The sequence below is a fragment of the Macrosteles quadrilineatus genome, unplaced genomic scaffold (assembly GCF_028750875.1).
Source record: "Macrosteles quadrilineatus isolate MER2022 unplaced genomic scaffold, UCM_ALF_1.0 Scaffold_6__1_contigs__length_79288215, whole genome shotgun sequence".
NCBI classification, from domain to species: Eukaryota; Metazoa; Arthropoda; class Insecta; order Hemiptera; family Cicadellidae; genus Macrosteles; species Macrosteles quadrilineatus.
This window is the reverse complement of record NW_026542599.1, coordinates 63,761,105-63,778,556: the sequence shown is the minus strand read 5'-3', so window position 1 is coordinate 63,778,556 and position 17,452 is coordinate 63,761,105. Positions and strand designations below refer to the sequence as shown.

At 34.7% G+C, this 17,452-nt stretch overlaps 1 protein-coding gene across 1 annotated transcript in view; it reads right to left on the bottom strand.

The window, feature by feature from the left end:
• LOC128996186 (anoctamin-8-like) overlaps positions 1–17,452 on the bottom strand; it is a 32,906-nt gene that overhangs the window by 2,985 nt on the left and 12,469 nt on the right. The window contains exons 11-18 of the mRNA XM_054421324.1: positions 15,083–15,138; positions 11,542–11,616; positions 8,655–8,882; positions 4,950–5,147; positions 4,252–4,383; positions 3,355–3,530; positions 1,142–1,412; positions 137–241 (exon numbers count right to left, since the gene is read on the bottom strand). Of these exons, the coding sequence (XP_054277299.1) occupies positions 137–241; positions 1,142–1,412; positions 3,355–3,530; positions 4,252–4,383; positions 4,950–5,147; positions 8,655–8,882; positions 11,542–11,616; positions 15,083–15,138 (1,241 nt within the window). The remainder of the gene's footprint in view (positions 1–136; positions 242–1,141; positions 1,413–3,354; positions 3,531–4,251; positions 4,384–4,949; positions 5,148–8,654; positions 8,883–11,541; positions 11,617–15,082; positions 15,139–17,452) is intronic.

The window sequence follows — 17,452 nt, the reverse complement described above, 5'->3', positions numbered from 1 at the left end:
AATCAAAAAGTCCCATAACAACAGAGTTTATTAAACCAAAATACCCAATTACAAAACATTAGCTGTTAACATGCATGAGATAACAGAGCTACCAACTTCTAACTGTACCCTCTAACAACAATACCTTACAATGTACCTTATGCTGCAGCGCTATACAGTCAGTGCTGCGGTGTACCACACTGCTACAACCCATGTCAGGCTCGCTGGTCTTGCGCACTCCCTCCAGTCCTAGCCTTCGTACCTGCCAACAAGAGCAGTGGACGTCATAAATACTAAAACTATAAAACGTAGAAATTAACAGTGGTATAACATATCTAAAGATTAACAATAATACAAAGAAGCCGACAAGGAGTAAATAGGTAGAATAATTAGTCCACATGAATAATTATTCAAAGTTATTTAAACGATAGAAGATTGAACAGTTCAAATGTTTCTCCAAACTATAAACAGATTTTTGATCAGCCAGACCAACAGACTAGATTTAAGAAACTTCATGGTCACAGGCTAAAATTTACCTAAACAAAATTAAACACTGAAAACATTCTTGAGTTTTTACCCCTTGCTTAGTTGTGTGATTTCCACTGTTAAAATGGTCAAAGTAACAGTATCTATTTTTAAAGCCACGGATAGGTACTATATTTGATTTTACAGACAACAAAAATTAAGAAGATATAATATGAAATTTTTTTTCACTGACAAAAAAAAAAGGTTTACGATATGCTCTATAACTTGAACTTGTAATTTATTCAAATAGCCTTCTTTTGCTTTGACAGAACTCTTTTCATTTTATGGGCACAGTCCCAAAGTAGTATGTCATAGCCTTATAATGCTAGAAACTAGGTGTACAATGCAGAATATTGAGTGGAGCAAACATATTCATCTAATACTTTTCCAAAGTCAATGCTACACCTGTTTTTCGTAAATGTGATGTCTACTTCAATACAAAGTCAATGCTGAATCTAGTTCATGCAAATTTGATGTATCCTTGCAGTATTCATAGTCAATGGTCCATTTGGTTCACATAAATGGGATGTCTATTTGCATTATCCAAAAGTAATATTGTTGACAAACGAGGAGAGTCTGCTGTATTAAATATGTCACAGTTAATAAACTGATGTAAATGAACGGTATATATAAGTACCCATTCCACTCCTCCGCTGGGTCCTATAGTGACATGATGACCCAAAGCAGCCTCAGCGTCGGCCGCCAGCCACTCACGATGGATCCGCCTGATGGACGGAGGCACTGCGGGGACAGCTGGTGGAGGGGTGAGTGGGGTGGGGGGGTCCTGAGGTAAGGGTGGAGGTGGTTCCTCTACTACAACAGTCGCAGCTATCTCTTCTGTGTCTAACTCTACCGCCTCCTCCTCCGGTGCCACTTCGATCTCTTCCGTCGCAGGTGATACTACAAACCTGTAATATCAGTGTATTGGTTAATAGTCCTAAGTAATAAATCTATGGAGTGATAACAACCATGATAGAAGTTGAAGTTAATAGTCATCCTCATCACATCTCAAGTTTGGAGGTTAGGATTGAAAAGTTCATGGCCATGCATCTAAGTTCTCCACTATGTCTTTGTAAATATTTATGTATATTCAGTATTTGTATTTGTAAAAATTCTACTCAACCGCCAATATCTCAAGAGATGAAAAACAAAAAGTTTAGCTTAACCTAGGACTGACACTAACACTCCGGCGTAGAAACCTAGGTCTCCACAATAAATCAATTGGATCGTAAGGTAAGCCTTAGATTATAACAATGTCATAATATACAGTACTAAGGCATTGAAGGAAATAAAGCCGCGGACAGATTGGTAAACGCTACCTCTGCGACAACAATGATTGGTCCACAACCCTTCTGTGGCATTTCACGAAAAAGCGCATGCTCCTCTATTGTGTCATGGACCAATGAAAAACACTGAAAACGTTGGGTTGATACTCTTCTTCTTGGGGTTAGTAAGCTTACTCTGTTTAGGCCTTCCAAACGGCTTGTCTCTGACCTCTTGAGACTAGACAGGCGAAGAATTAAATTAATGGTGGAACTGACAACTGGCCACAGGCGATTCAGGAAACATTTACAAAGGATGGGCTTTTGATGGTCAACCGATCTGTGGGCACTGCAGTAGGTCAGAGGAGACAGCTGATCACCTGCTCTATGATTGTGATAAGACTGAAGCTAGAAGGATAACTCTTGGCAAAGTGGTAAGAGGTAAATATCTTCCAAGAAGAGGAACTAATTGGAAGACTACAGGCTTTCATCGGATGACTGAATTTGTAGCGTCTATCAATTAAACAACTGTCTGGTATGCGCAATGATTCAAATTTTCGGATGAAGTGCTTTATGGTCTCGGCCTCCGTAAAGCAGATCCTTTATAATCTCGAGTCGTGAGCACTCTAGCCGGCTCTAGTCGCTCCAGTCGCGCGGCTGTAGACGCTCGATTGGAATAGGTTGCATTTACTTTGCATTTAAAAAAGAGTCGTAACAGTCACAGGATAGGAATCGGACCTTGATACAAATCTAACAAGAACTGTGTTATAGCCGCCGTTTTAAGGTTGCTTTTATAGCGGAAAACATTATTTCAATGTCTGTCTATTTGTAACGAGCCTTTTTATAATTTTTCCTATCCGGTAATTTGGTTTTTTAAAGGGTTTTTACACTCGTACACATATGCAAACATAAATTTTATTTGATTTTACCTAGTGATTGTGGATTACATGTTGATTTTTGTGTATGCTGTAGTTTATTCAGACTATTCGGCATTTGCGTAAACTAGTAACACCCACAGCCCGACATGGGCAATCACTTTTGCTCAAATCGCGTTGTGGGTATTTTGGATTTGCCCAATCGCCAAAAAAAGGGTTTGACTTCGGCGTTTGAGTAAATCAGTTTACCCACAACGTGGTCTAGGCATTTCGCTTCGGCCAATTTCCGAATAAAATGCTCACTCCACGACGTGGGTATTTCACACTTTCCACTTTGCAGAGTGGGTAAAAATTTTGGACATTGTCCGAATTCGGAGTTTGAGTGTAACATATATTTACTGTAACGTTGTAACCATCAAATGAATGTATTTTTTTATAAAATTTCAATCACTGTGCCTTTTGCAACAATATTATTCTTATTTCATATTAGAGTTTAGGTTAGTTGGATACAATAGCAGAGATAATATTTTATAAAAAATGTTGCCCAAAAACCAGAGGTGTTTTTAACCGTTCAAAGCTTTATTTTACAGTGTCCCTAATTTGATTGGATTATTATTCACTGCTCTTTTAAAATGTTGAAATTCAATCTAATTTGATTTTACTTGGCTCCAAATAGACAAGTGTGAAAATGTTTATTTGACCGCAGTGTTTACCTGCCAATAGGTAGCTGGTTAGGTTGCGGAGGAGTGGACTGCTGCGGAGTTGCTGTGGACAGTCTACGCAGTGCCTCACGACGGGCAAACTCTACCTTGGCCATCTCCGTAGCCACCCACTCTGGCAAGTCAGGAATGGCAGAAGTAACCAGCAGTCGCAGGATCAACATGGTGTGCTGCACATTGCACAACATTGTATCAATCATGTTTCCTTCAAGATATGCAGTTTAAAACGACATTATAGTACTTAATAGCTGTTCAAAAGAGGTTTACTTTATACTTTACTTTAATACTTTCTTATGAAATGGCGACCATACGAATGTAGGTTTGATTTGGTATTTTAAGTAAAGTATGGATGGAGATGAGTGTAATCAGTCAATGAGAGTAATAAGTATATGTTTATAGTGAGAATCGGAGTTTTCATTACAAAGAATCACCTAACTTTCTTTTAAATCAGAAAAATATTCAATGACACAGAGTCGCACACTAGTCCTGTTAGGGATAGGACCCGATTTGAATCCACTACGATTTGGGGTCTACGGTGCTATCGACTAGCCAAGGTCAACGCACTGGACCAATTGATCATTAATCAGACTTAAGGTTCGGCTACACTATGTAGAAAAGTAATAGCACAGGACAAGGATAGGAAAGAAAAAAAAACGGCACAGGCAACCATTTATTAAATGCCCTACTATCAAGGAGTAATGTAGTAGTTTCATGCTTATATCTCAGATTGCAGCACATGACTGGCACAGTTTCAGTTGAATTTCATGAGTTATGGTCACATTTATAGTTCAAAGTGAAGGTTTATGATACTATTTATCACCCGTTGAGGCTTAAAGGGCTACAATGAATATGATTGAATTGCAAGATTATTTAAATCCTACTATTACTGACCTCTAAGGCAACGATGAGAAGGATGGTTTGTGTGGTGGACATCTCAGGGAACATGCGATGTACAGGACCCGAAAGACCAATCAGTGCACAGTTGACCAGCACAGCTATCAGTCCCATCGCTTCCATGGCATTCTGGGTAAAACCATCAGTGCTGAATGTTTATTTGACTGTTTTAGGAGACAGAAGAACTACATTCTCGATTTAAACATAATAGGCAACTTGTAACTGCTCCTCTTAAACATTTATAACGTTAAAATCAAATATTTCTTTTTTATTGGTCTGTTAGACAAAGATTGAGCAAAGCCAACTATTTTTTATTGAATAATTTATTTTTGAAACTAAAAAAAAAAACAAATATCATGGTCAATGGGACTAGTTAAAAAAAACATTACATTCCTAATGTACCTTGCACTGTGACTTGTAGGCCTAAAATATTTTGCTTTGGTACAAGTTTTTGGATAGTAAAATCAATTTTTTGTATGTTTTTAAATACCTAAAATTTTAAGTTGACAAAGATGCAATAATGAGTTACAGGGAACCAATTTACAAAGAAGCTGGAATTTTAAAATTCCAAAATGCACTGTAACAAAGGAAATGACAAAGTGTATGGATGACAGCAGAGATTTAACTTTTTAGAGCAGAGAAATTCACCCATTTTATTCAGAAAATCAATTGTAAATATGACGATTAACAGTTACCTGCCATGTGCCGATGTTGGGGACTCTTTGCCCAAACGGTCGCTGGAATATGAAACATAGTTTGAATGCATCACTGCGTATCTCAACCAGGTTGTTGATAAACGCACACAGCGCGGCGAGTGGAAACGCAGACGAAAACAACACCACGTAGCCAAGTTGTATGAACATCTCAAGGTGATCAGCAAACGTGCCGTCGTACTGTAATGACACATGGATTATAGTTTGTTTTTTCAATATGGATAATGTACCATTTTCTCTTAATGTTATTTATATATAGAATGCTTTATATATAGAAGCCAAAAGTACCCATGAACTTTTGAGAAAACTACAAGTCACACCCCCATAAACCATATACTTTTAAAATGTTCGTCATGACGAGAAACCTTGCGCAAAACTATCCATTATTTATCTATTATTTAACTATTCTAAAGGGAACTTTCCATATACCTAATGTTAAAAATACCTCAGCTGTACTTATTTGTTTGTTATTCTTTCAATTTATTACCTTATTAAAATCAGGTGTGATTATTTGTTTGTATTACTATATTCTGTTTTGTTTATTTCCGTTTAACTTAATAATCTATAGTTTTATTAATACCATAGACAAAAATTATTAAATACTAGGGGAAACCCGTCGAAATCGACGGTTACTTTCAAGGCTTACGTTAATTCATCTAACTGCGATGAATTGGGTGAAATATACATATTTTGAGCATTTAACATTGTTCAAAGAGTAAGTGTAAAAACAATAACAATATTGCGTTAGTTGCCAAATTTGGTTGTTCATTCAATGATTAAAATATTTCCTATCCTGTACGTCATCGGAGTTATTATTAGTATGTTATATGGTATCTCTTCCTTTGGTAGAACCTTTAAATAGTATTTAAATCTTATTGGTGGATCTTTTGTAGCTAAACACTTCCGTGATTTCATCAGTGTTTGAGAAAAAATATATGTTTGTTGAGAAGACACGTTTTAACTTCAAAGGGAGGTACATCCGTTACAGTGTAAGTTTGATTTTCCTTCGTCACGTCGCGTCAGTTCATATCGTACTTCTGTGCCAATGAATGAACCCTCTAGCATAGTTTTGAGAAATTGACTGTGGGGTTACTGATAAAGCTGGAATTCCTTGACATGGGGGATGTCAGTTAGTTGTCTCGGCCTCGGCCTTATCAATAACATAAAGTTGTCAATATAATCTCTCTACGGAATGTTAGGTGTAGTGGAATACATGAAGTAAAGTTGGCTTTTATTCTTGAACTGTTAGGGGCCTCCTAGTTCATATGATCTTGGCGGCTTCATTGGCAATAAATAATGCAAATGACATAGCAATTGAACATTTCCAAAAAGCAAAAATACTGTAAAATGGCTGTTACGTATATATTGACGTTTACATATTGTTAATCAACGTATATGATAAATACTTTAATCCTTTAATACGTTTTTTTTTATGGCGACCATTCATAGTAGGTAAGCCAAGTATGAATGGAGATGAGTGTAGGAAGAGTGGAGCGATCTTGAAGTCTTGTTAGTTACTAAGGCCGACATTCCTTAGATACAGCTGTTAATTAATAGCCCATACAGCGAATGGCAACCAAGGGATCTACAGTTTATAGTTGAATTGGAACCACATTTTTTTTGCATTGGTATTTATGAATTGGTATAATTATCAGGATAGCACTGCGGGTAGTCGTAGTACTCACTCGTGCGGACGTTAATCCACACCAGGGAGTATCGCATCCACAGTGCATTCCTATAAATATCCACAATTCGTGACCTCCTAGTAGCTGGATTACAGGACGACGCCACCCGTCCCAGTCAAAGGATTATGTGATCTAGTTTAAAAGGAATATGACCTTTCTGTCATGACAGTAGCTGCTTAAATAGTATTTTCTCTTTGTACCATATTTTACAGCCAAAATGTCGTGTTATTTTCAATAATGTTACTAATTCAGTGCGCCAAAGTCCGTAATATAGGCAGGTGCAAATTATTTGTCAAGATAGGTACCATTTTAGGCAATGTTTCTAAGTTTGGATTTTATTAGACACATTAAGAGCAGATATTTCTACATAAATATTTGATATTTTGTAGAATAATATGATAAAATGTAGGCAAAAGTGGCGAAAAAGGCACATACCAACCCGTACAATAGATATAAGATAGTTCAATAAGATATAATTTAAGAATTGCTGTGATAAAAGGATTTTCCACTGATTTTGTAATGGAACGTTATATTGCAAAACATGGCATGATAAAGAAGAAAATCAATTTTAAAATCAGAAAATAACATTGCAAATACTTATTTGGTAGAATTCAACTCCCAATAAATATGTGTTGTTTGAAATACAATTTAAAAATGAACAGGTGTTTCATTAAAAAGTATTATTCTCATGGCCAAAATGTAAACAACTCTGTGGAGGGATCTTTAAAGGCTTCTGGGGCAGAGTCCTAAGGGATTTTGCTTAGTTTTTCTTTTCATAACTCATCTACAGACCAAGACCTTTCTTTGGACACCTCTACCAAGTTTCTACGCCCAACCGTTCTCTCAAATTAGTGGGGACAAAGTTTCCAATCAAATATTTAGATTCCCCCATGTTAATCTTATGGGAGAAACTCCAACTTTGATGGCCTGTGGGGCAAAGCCCGAGGATTTTTACTACATGAATTGGTGAAAGGGGGTGTCTACACAAAAAATATTTTATTTTGACACGTCGTTTGTAAAAATCCGTCCATTATTAACGGAGGAGTAGTGTTTTCAAGAAATCGCCTTCACGTATTATATATAAGGATAGACTGTCAGCCGTGCTGCGGTTACTATAGTTACTATAGGTTTTGGCGCACACCGCTGGGAGTGCCGTGTAATTTACGTAACGTGTACGCCATAACTACATGGCACTCCCAGCGGTGTGCGCCAGAACCGATGGTAACCGCAGCACAGGTGACGGTCTATATTTTATTTCTTTTTGTCTATGTTAATACTTATGAAGTCAAACGGGGTGAAGCCCGTGGGTAACAGCTAGTGTTTATGAATACCCTTTTTATCAATACAAACATAATAACAATTAATTCAGAACATCTGCGATTCCTAATAACATATGTAACAGAAAGCTATTCAAATATCTAAAAATCATTGGGTGAATGTAAAACAGAAAATATGGGATGAACTGAAACCTTGTACACCAATGTCTATTTTACCCAAGGATGCTTTTTACTATGATTTGGCCAAGCAAAATAGTTGAGTAGGTTTGATAAAACTAATAGTTTGAAAAGTTAAAATAGGTGATAAATTACCTGTTAGAGAATAAAGATAGTTTGCCTTGAAAGAGTAGGCTTGGTTTAAAACAATTCACAAGTAAGATATTTTTAATATCAACGACAAAATATTCCACGTAATACAACAAAGACTGTAATCCAAACTTGATCCTAATTGCTCATCGTTTATCTTCAGAATACCTTACCTTAGATAAATTGTGTTGAGGACGTGTATTTGGACCCAAATATGAGTGAAGGACGAGTTTAGAATATGGTAAGTGAGATGTGTGTAGCGATGTTACTGACTAAGACCAGCCGTTTATTTAGCCATGGAGCATTTATTAAAAGCCCAAGTTTCAAACCATCAAAAAGTTTCTGACTTTTCTCAGGATTGAACTGGGAACCTTTTGATTGTTGGATGAGCACTGTAACCACTCTGCCACCTATCATACCTTGAATAGAGAGCTTTCCAGCTCAGCCTGACTGACGTTGCGGTTGGTAGACTTGCTTTGCTCAGTTTGCTCAGTGCCGGGTGGTTCGCGCTTTGCTTCACTCGGACTGAGGGCTCCAAACAGGTCAAAGCTCATCTTGGCCAGTCGCAGTTGCTCCAGCAGGTAAGGCAGAGCTGACTCCTTCACATTGCCAATCACCTGTCTTGCTATCAACAGTGCTGCCAGTTGCTGAAAATTAAATGTACAGGCTTGGTATTAAATATCTTTGTATATGAAATTCTTTATGGATTACTTTTAAACTACACTAACAATCACAAAAACCTAAAATTTGTTCGAGGATGGATCCTTAAGTAAACAAAGATACATAAGCTAACATAAGTGGTCTGGTGGGTCAGTGAGTAGAACAACAGATTTTAAAATCAAAGCAGCAATGTCTTGGGCTCATTTCTTGGTGGTGCTGTTATGCCTGACCAGCATGGTTAAATAAGTTAATAGGATAAAACCAAAGAAGAAATAAAACGTTAAAGTTTCACACAAGTTTAATTTTACATTTTAAACTGAATCAAGAAATTTACACTCAAGTAAGTTCATATTATTAAATTAGATACGCAAGTTCATCTCTAAAAGGATTAATTATTATTTAATTTCCAGAATCTTAAATACTAACATAGAAATACTACATGATAATACCTACCTAAGTGAACCAGAAAGTGAGAGAGAGACTAGAGGGGGGAGGAATTACTTACTAGTTCGAAAATTGATGATGGAATGATTGTCTAAAAATTATAAGAAGAGTTCTGTGACAGTTATCCCCTCTACTATTACTTATTAATTGTATTTACCATATATGGAGTATCCTTGAAAAGGAAAGCTCTCATTGGTTGTGGGTTTGCAGGACCGTGGGGGACATCGTCACAGGAAGTACACTTCCTCGAGACGAGCGCGTGTCAGCAGATAAAATGTTTATAAAACTTTCAATAAATTTTGAAAATTAATAAAAGATTTATTTTGACTTATTATTGTTCCCTTAGACTGAATTTAATAAATATACATTGCTTAATAAATATACATTGCTCATCATCACAGTGCCACTTAAAATTTATCAGTTAAGTTAATTTTTGAACTGTATCAGCCAACCCCTTACTCTCCACACTCAGGCCAATGTAGATGGCCAAATGAAAGTTTAAAAAAGGTAACCATCTCTTAAACAAGAAAGAAAATTGCAGGGAATTCGACAAAACTAATGACATATCCAACAGTCTCCATTAATCTATGAATGTTAAGTAGCTTAAGCGTACTATTCTTGTCCAAACATAAGTGTTCAACGCATAAACAATAACAAATTTTCTCCCATTACTTAGACAATTATAGGCTAGCAAAAATATACAAAATACAATTTAGCTTTTATCATTAGGCTCTTTAAAATCAATAATACTGTTCTCTTTACAATCTTTTTTTCTAATCTTTCCTTCAATCCTTGAGCCTGTACATATTTTGCCACTCTGTACCAATAGCTTAAGACTTAAGAGCAATTTAAAATAAACGGTATCAGCATTCTGACACATACTTTCTCCCATAAGTTTGTCAACAACCTTTATCGTATTGTGTAAGCGGTGAGAGTAAATATACAGAATTGGGATTAGTATAATCTTGTTCAGAATTTAAAGGACTACATACAAATTTTTTATCAAAATCGTTTGGGCCAGTTTTGTGAAAATCAGATTTGTCCGTTATTTTATGGGTTTTTTTTTTGGAAAATAATTTAATTTACAATAACTTTTGAACCGTAATTTTTACAGAAATGGGATTTGTACTATTTTGTTTAGAATATAAAGGACTATAACATACCAAATTTTTATCAAAATCGTTCTGGCCGTTTTTGGGAAAATCCTATTTTTCCGTTATTTTATGGGGTTTTATGGGAAAATTCCCATAAAAAATTAATTTTTTTAAATGAAAAACTATCAAAACTTTAAGGACCATAACATACTATGTTAAATTAAAACCGGATTATTTTTCTAAAATCCTATTTTTCGTTATTTTACGGGGTTTTTATGGGAAAATAACATAATTTACCATAACTTTTGAACCGTAATTTTTAGAGAAATGGAATTTGTACCATTTTGTTCAGAATTTAAAGGGCTACAACATACTAAATTTTTATCAAAATCGTTCGGGCCATTTTTGAGAAAATTTGATTTTTCCGGTTTTTTATGGGTTTTTATGGGAAAATCCCCATTAAAAATCAAAATTTCAAAAAAATGAAAAAAACGCCTGGAGATACCATGGATTAGAACCTACATACCAAATTTCATCGAAATCGGACCACAGGTGTAGTCCCTAGCTCTGTACACATCCAGACACACAGACACACACACACACACACACACACACAGACATCACTTCGAAAACCACTTTTTTGGGTCCAGGGGGACCCAAAACTAATATATCCACTCAAAACTCAAACTCGAAAATTTTGACGAAAACAATACTTTCTCCATATACTATGGTATAGGGGGAGAAAGTAAAAATAAACCATACTGCTTTTATGTTAGTACCTATATATTGCATTGCAGCTACTGTAATGTATATGTTTACCAATTAAATACTTTAAATCTTTAAAACTAAATAATTCAATTTATGAGACATAGGCTACTGGTGGTAACTTAATTAAGAATCCTTGGAGCCTAGACGTTATAACTCATAAAACAATTACAAAGGTAGGAAGAAAATGTCTGATCCCACAGTGCACTAGATATTTAAATTACAATCACTTTCGTATTTGAAAACATATTTTTGGATGATAAATAACCCTTCAACAGCTCTTTGAAAGAATCCAAGATGGCCGCTGGTCTCCAAGGACTCTTAGAGTTAAACCATTACTCACCTCTTTTAATTTTTCTTGATCTTGAAGATAAAATGCGATGTAGAAAAGGGAGAGAAAAGAATTTACAAACTGGAACTGAAAACCAACAAAAATAATTAGGACCTGTTAAATTTCATTGTATATAATTTTTTATCACTGAAACAAGACACATTTTTTAAAAGGAATCATAGCAAGATATTGAAAATTAATGATTTTATTTTCAATTCTTTTGTTCAAGTTTGGCGGTTTACAGCAAGTCATCAACTGACATTTTGTAAGACATGTCAGTCTTACATAGACTTAATGATTCTTGATCATAACTTAGTGTTTCATTAGCAATTGTAGTAGTTTGGTTAATATGTTGTGGATTCTATAATTTAGAACAAGTTGTACAGATTAAAACAGCTGAAGGTTTTTTTGAAAACAATTGTTTAACCATAGGCTAACCAACACAAGTAGATTTCTCATCCCTTTGTAAATTTTGAAGCTCAACAGCATGAAAAAGGTTTCATGCCTATCATTTTGGTGACCTGGACGGTAGTGTTGACTAAATAAAATTTATCTTATTTTACGGTTAGTTTTATGATTTACACTTTAACTTTGTGTTATACAATCAGGGGACGAGCTATTGTTTATGATTAGTTTGTTTTATTTGGTCAAACGAGGTTTTACATAACTGAAATAACTAACAAGATACGAATTCTATTCTTAAACGACATGGTATATTAGGTGAGGTCAATACTTCAGTATGATAATATTTTTGTTGGGCATCACTCACCTTATTGAAGTCACGAGAACGTAGTCCTTGTCATGTCACAATCATACACAGTTCATTGCACATAAAAATATACAAAAATAAAAATAAAAATAAATCCAAATTTAAAATATCAGACAAAAGTTCTCAACACCAAAAAAAAACAATATTTTAAATTTGGATTTATTTTTATTTTTATTTTTGTATATTTTTATGTGCAATGAACTGTGTATGATTGTGACATGACAAGGACTACGTTCTCGTGACTTCAATAAGGTGAGTGATGCCCAACAAAAATATTATCATACTGAAGATACGAATTGTAAACCAAAACACGATCCTTGCGGCACCGGAGGGAACTAACAATAAAATTGTCTTCAGCTGGTCCATAAGGATGCAAATCTACTAAGGGAGTATGTTTAATATATGGTTGAACTAATAGATTGCTTTTCATGATACCATTGACTTTTGGAAATATACCTTGTCAAAGACACACTACCAAATTTTCTCGGATTTTTCAAACAAACTTACCCTTCTTTCAATACATTTATTTCCCAGGGACCAGGTCAGTAATATTTTATGATTGTATAAAATTGATATTGATGTTATCTTTATTGTTTATGTTTATTGTTTATTGTATATACCTTGTATCGTTATCATAGTTATTATTACATAATCATATTTTTTATTTAAATGATATTAGTTTCTACAAAACTTTATTCCACAAAATTTCAAAATACTTAAATTACAAAAATTAAAATGCAAGGATAAAAAGTCAACAGTTGCAGGCAGGTGATAATAAAACTGGCAAAATAAGAAAAAAGACGTAAAATACAAAAAAAATTCGAGAGATTTGATTTTATTCTACTACACATGATGAAGGCAAACTACTTAAGGAAATTTACAAGGTGAGAGCTACAGTATTTTTTTTGCAAAATAAAACCAAATAAAAACTTGTACTGTGTGATTTGTTCTTATGTTATAAATTAGTTTTTAAGTCTTTTTTCTAGTAAACAATGTAATAAATGGAACATTTTAAATATTTACCTACAGTACAAAACGCATATAATATATGCCACAATAATAATATAATAATATAATATATGTGTTTGAATGCCACAATGACAAATAGGCCTACATTATTTGGAAGTGCTTTATTTTAACTTTAATTACAAATAGCGAGGTGTTTAGAGAAACAGTTAATTAAACTTTGTCCCCACTCCAATGAAAGTTATTGGGGATTCAAAATATTAGTTGATGCCAAATAAAAAAGAGGCTCAACAATTTTTCATCCGTTCTAGTTTGTTCCATCATATTGTACTTCTTTTTACATTGAAGTATCACATACAGTGGAAAAATTTAGATCTACAAAAACTATGTACAATAGCGCTAGGCCGGCCAAGGACGAAACCAGCTGGTTTTGCAATTTGACTACTGAATATTTGAAAATAGTGTTTTAAGCCCGAAACTATAGTCATCACGAGCACGACACAAACATAGGATTGATTGAAGACAGGTTAGTAAGCTCATTTTATATACAATTGTAATTAAGGTAGGTACTAAGAAAATGAACCAATAAAATTGTAAGTGATTTATATAACAGTGCAAGATTTGTTTACTATGTTAGTGTAATGTGGTTTTGCAAGCATTAAATGTAATATTACAAATGAAGTAAAAATAAAATATCAAAGAAATTGTTTATACAAATTTAAAATGGATTTTAGGAAAATTAAAGCTGTAAGACATTCCCAAGATACCCATTACCTTCTTGTGGTTAAACTAAGCATTACCTAAAAGTGTCAAGAACGTGTTGGTTTTATCCAATTAAAATTATTCCTGCATATTTCATTGGGGAATTGAGTAAAAAATAAAACTAAGTACTTTGAGGAGCATCAAAAACATTTGATCAATCAAGCTAATTAATTAGTTTTGCATTTTAGAATGGTTTTACAAAGTCACCTGGTTAAATTTTAGGTTTACATGTGGATGAAAATAAAGAAACAAGTTCCTGAAAGTCACCAAAGTCGTACAACTAACAACAGATTGCAACAGTTGGAAGCTGAGTGGTTTGAGAAGCGATTACGCAGCGACATTCCTACATCAGGCGAACAGCTGTTGACAACAGACAATTCAACAAGCAGCAGTACAACCGGTATGGACTTTACACTAACACTACAACATTTTTAATGTCCTACCTTCACATCCTACGCTAGGCTCTGCTCAGAAGAGTTTTCACATTACTTCAGGCTATAGTTTTAGAGGGTTGCAGCATTATTATTTAGATAAAATATAAAGGATATTGGTGAGATTTGAACTCGGGACCTCTGGACCGAAGTCTAGCACTCTACCACTAGACCAAATCGCTCCCAAACGTAACCATACTTCAAATGGAAGTTGTGAGTAGTATCCTCCTAAAAACTTTCGGTCAGAAATAATGATTAAACTGGCAATTTATTTTTACTTCAACATATAATAATTTTTTGCTTACATTTCTTATCCATGCCTATAAAGTTAAGACGGAAAAACAAAAAAACAAAAATATTGTGAGAAGAGGTAGTTAAAACCAATTAATTTACTTTGATGTGCCAAGGATTAAATCCGTTCCTCTTGTACTGAAGTTTGAAACACAAACCAGGAGTTTCAAACATGTGTTATTTTTAACTTTTATAAAACCAAAATTTAATTTTGTTTAATATCCATCATATGGCGTATTTTTGCCCTCTTTAATGCTGGTGTACTGCTACTTGTTGGACTGAGGGTAAACAGTAAATCAGCGGGAACATGCAGGCTATTAGCTGAGATACAAACCACGGCCACTTTGGCGATAAGATGGTTCTCGTACTTCGTATCTAGTCTGTAGTTCTCTGTTAAAAACATACGACACATCAACTGACTGCCTTACCTAGCCAGGGCTGTGGACAGGGATTCGAAATGTCCGTCGCTAGAGACAGAAAAGTTGAAAGGGATCTTCAATATTCTGAGAGGACAAATTTTAAACATAACAAACTTTATAGACATGCTTTTGTGGTAGCAGGACTGTACATTTAATTTGTAGTAAAAAGCATGTCTTCAAGTGAAGACTATGTGTAATTAGATTAAACTGTTCTATTCAACTAAAATACTGAACTTAAAAATGGGTGAATATTTTACCAGGCGGATGGAAGTTTTCAATCTTTTTTGACACAGTCATCGCCCAAAGGCCAAACATTTTAACTGTTGATTAAGATTGTTTTATACAGGTTGAGTAAAAAGGCGTTTTAGGAATATGAGTAGAGTAGAAGGAAAAAATCAGTAAATTTGTTTCATATTGCAAAATGAAAACAAAGAAATGAGGTCACTGAGTCTAGAATGACTCTAGAAATGAGCCTAGGATCATATCCTTAAAAATATACAATGCTTGTGTTTCCTAACAAAGAAGTGATGCAGTGTACCAATTATGAATGCTAATGATTGAATTTTTATAAAACAACCTCCTGTCAACAGCCCTAAAGTACTAAATATATATCATAGCACCAAACCTAAATCAATTCAATAAGCTTACAAATTTCAAGAACAATGCACTTTGCAACAACTTTCGTAGCCTTCTAATTTATGTATTTTTGGAAATATAGTTTTTTTTACTCTGGCCAAAATGTCTTGTTAGACAGATTGCAATACTGAATGTGCTTGAAACAACCAAAGAGGTTTAAAAATTAATAAATAGCAAAAGATGCTGAAGATCGGAAGAAGTGGACTGCATTCAGTTGGCGAGGCCAAATACCACCTTGGGTATCGATGGCCATGGGAGTAAGAGTAAGAGTAAGTAAATTGCAAAAGAAGGAATAATTAAGTTTATAAGATGATAATTGATGTTTTGAACAAATTTAACTACAGAGGAGCCTCATAAAAAATAGGTTATTTTAGAAATATCTTTGACAACATGTGGTATTAGGCTGAATTATTCGAAAACAAAAACCTTGGTAAAAAGTCAACCAAACAGAAATTCTAATTATTATGTTTTGTTTTGTTTTGGTTTAAGAAATTTTAAAAATCTATTATCATTGACTATTGGGTACAATAGTCAAAGCTGTTATACAAACATTTATGTGCATTGATTTAATTTAATTACTAATATTCTCTCATGCTCCTTTGAAACAACAGTTCCACGGTAACTGGAATTAGATTTCAGGTATTTTTTGGGAAAATATATTCCTGTCTTTTGGCGGGAGTATATTTAATTCAGGACAAAATTTAGAATTTGTTCTGTAAAGAAAAAAAAAGAAAAATCTTGACTTATTTACTGATGTTATTCTTTACTTATTGATATTGATTCAATTGAAAATACCGTCAGAACAATTTACGAATCGATAAGAAATTGACATTTACGATCGGATGATGCATGTACAAATCTCCTCACGAACGCAACAATCAATCCGGCAATCTCAACTGATTGGGCTTAAAACTTATAAAACACTTCCCCCAATTGCAGTTCGGGGAAATTTTGACAATTGCTGTAATTTTGATGCACGTACAATTTTGCCTGAACGCGAATTTCCGAGCTGCCAATTAAATAATGATAAAATTGTCCTACACCGGCGACACGCAACCTTAGTTGATGGTGGTGCAACTCCGAGTGAAGTTTTGCGCATGGCACAGTTTCAGTCCTTCCCTCTCGTACCAATCCATGTTACATCATGGTTGGACGGACTTGTCTGTTGCCTTGGCGCGGATTTTAAACCTTGTGGTTCATTAAACCTTGTGGTTTAAAATCGGCACAGTTCCAATCGTCAGAAATTATGCTACAATCCCGAGTGACAATTATATGTCCATGACCATGTGAGCTTTTAATGATTTGGCCACGATTTTGAGAGAAGATAAATGATGTGTCCGTGATCGTGGAAGACTTCTTCACTGCAGACAAGATGTTGTTGTCTCTGCCATCTCAAGAGATGTTCATAAATTGCCACAATTGGGAGAGATCTTCATGATTTCGCTGCTATGGTAGGTAACCATGATCATATCTCTGTGATCACGGGAGATAACAACAATAGAACTGTAATCACGGATTATGGCCATGACGACATAGATCAGTGCAATGAAGACTTGTGTAATTTTAATTTTATCGGTTTTTCAATTTTTTCATGGTTCAGTTCTTGGCCGAAAACGGTTTTCCATTCCGGTAAAAAACCAACTACAATT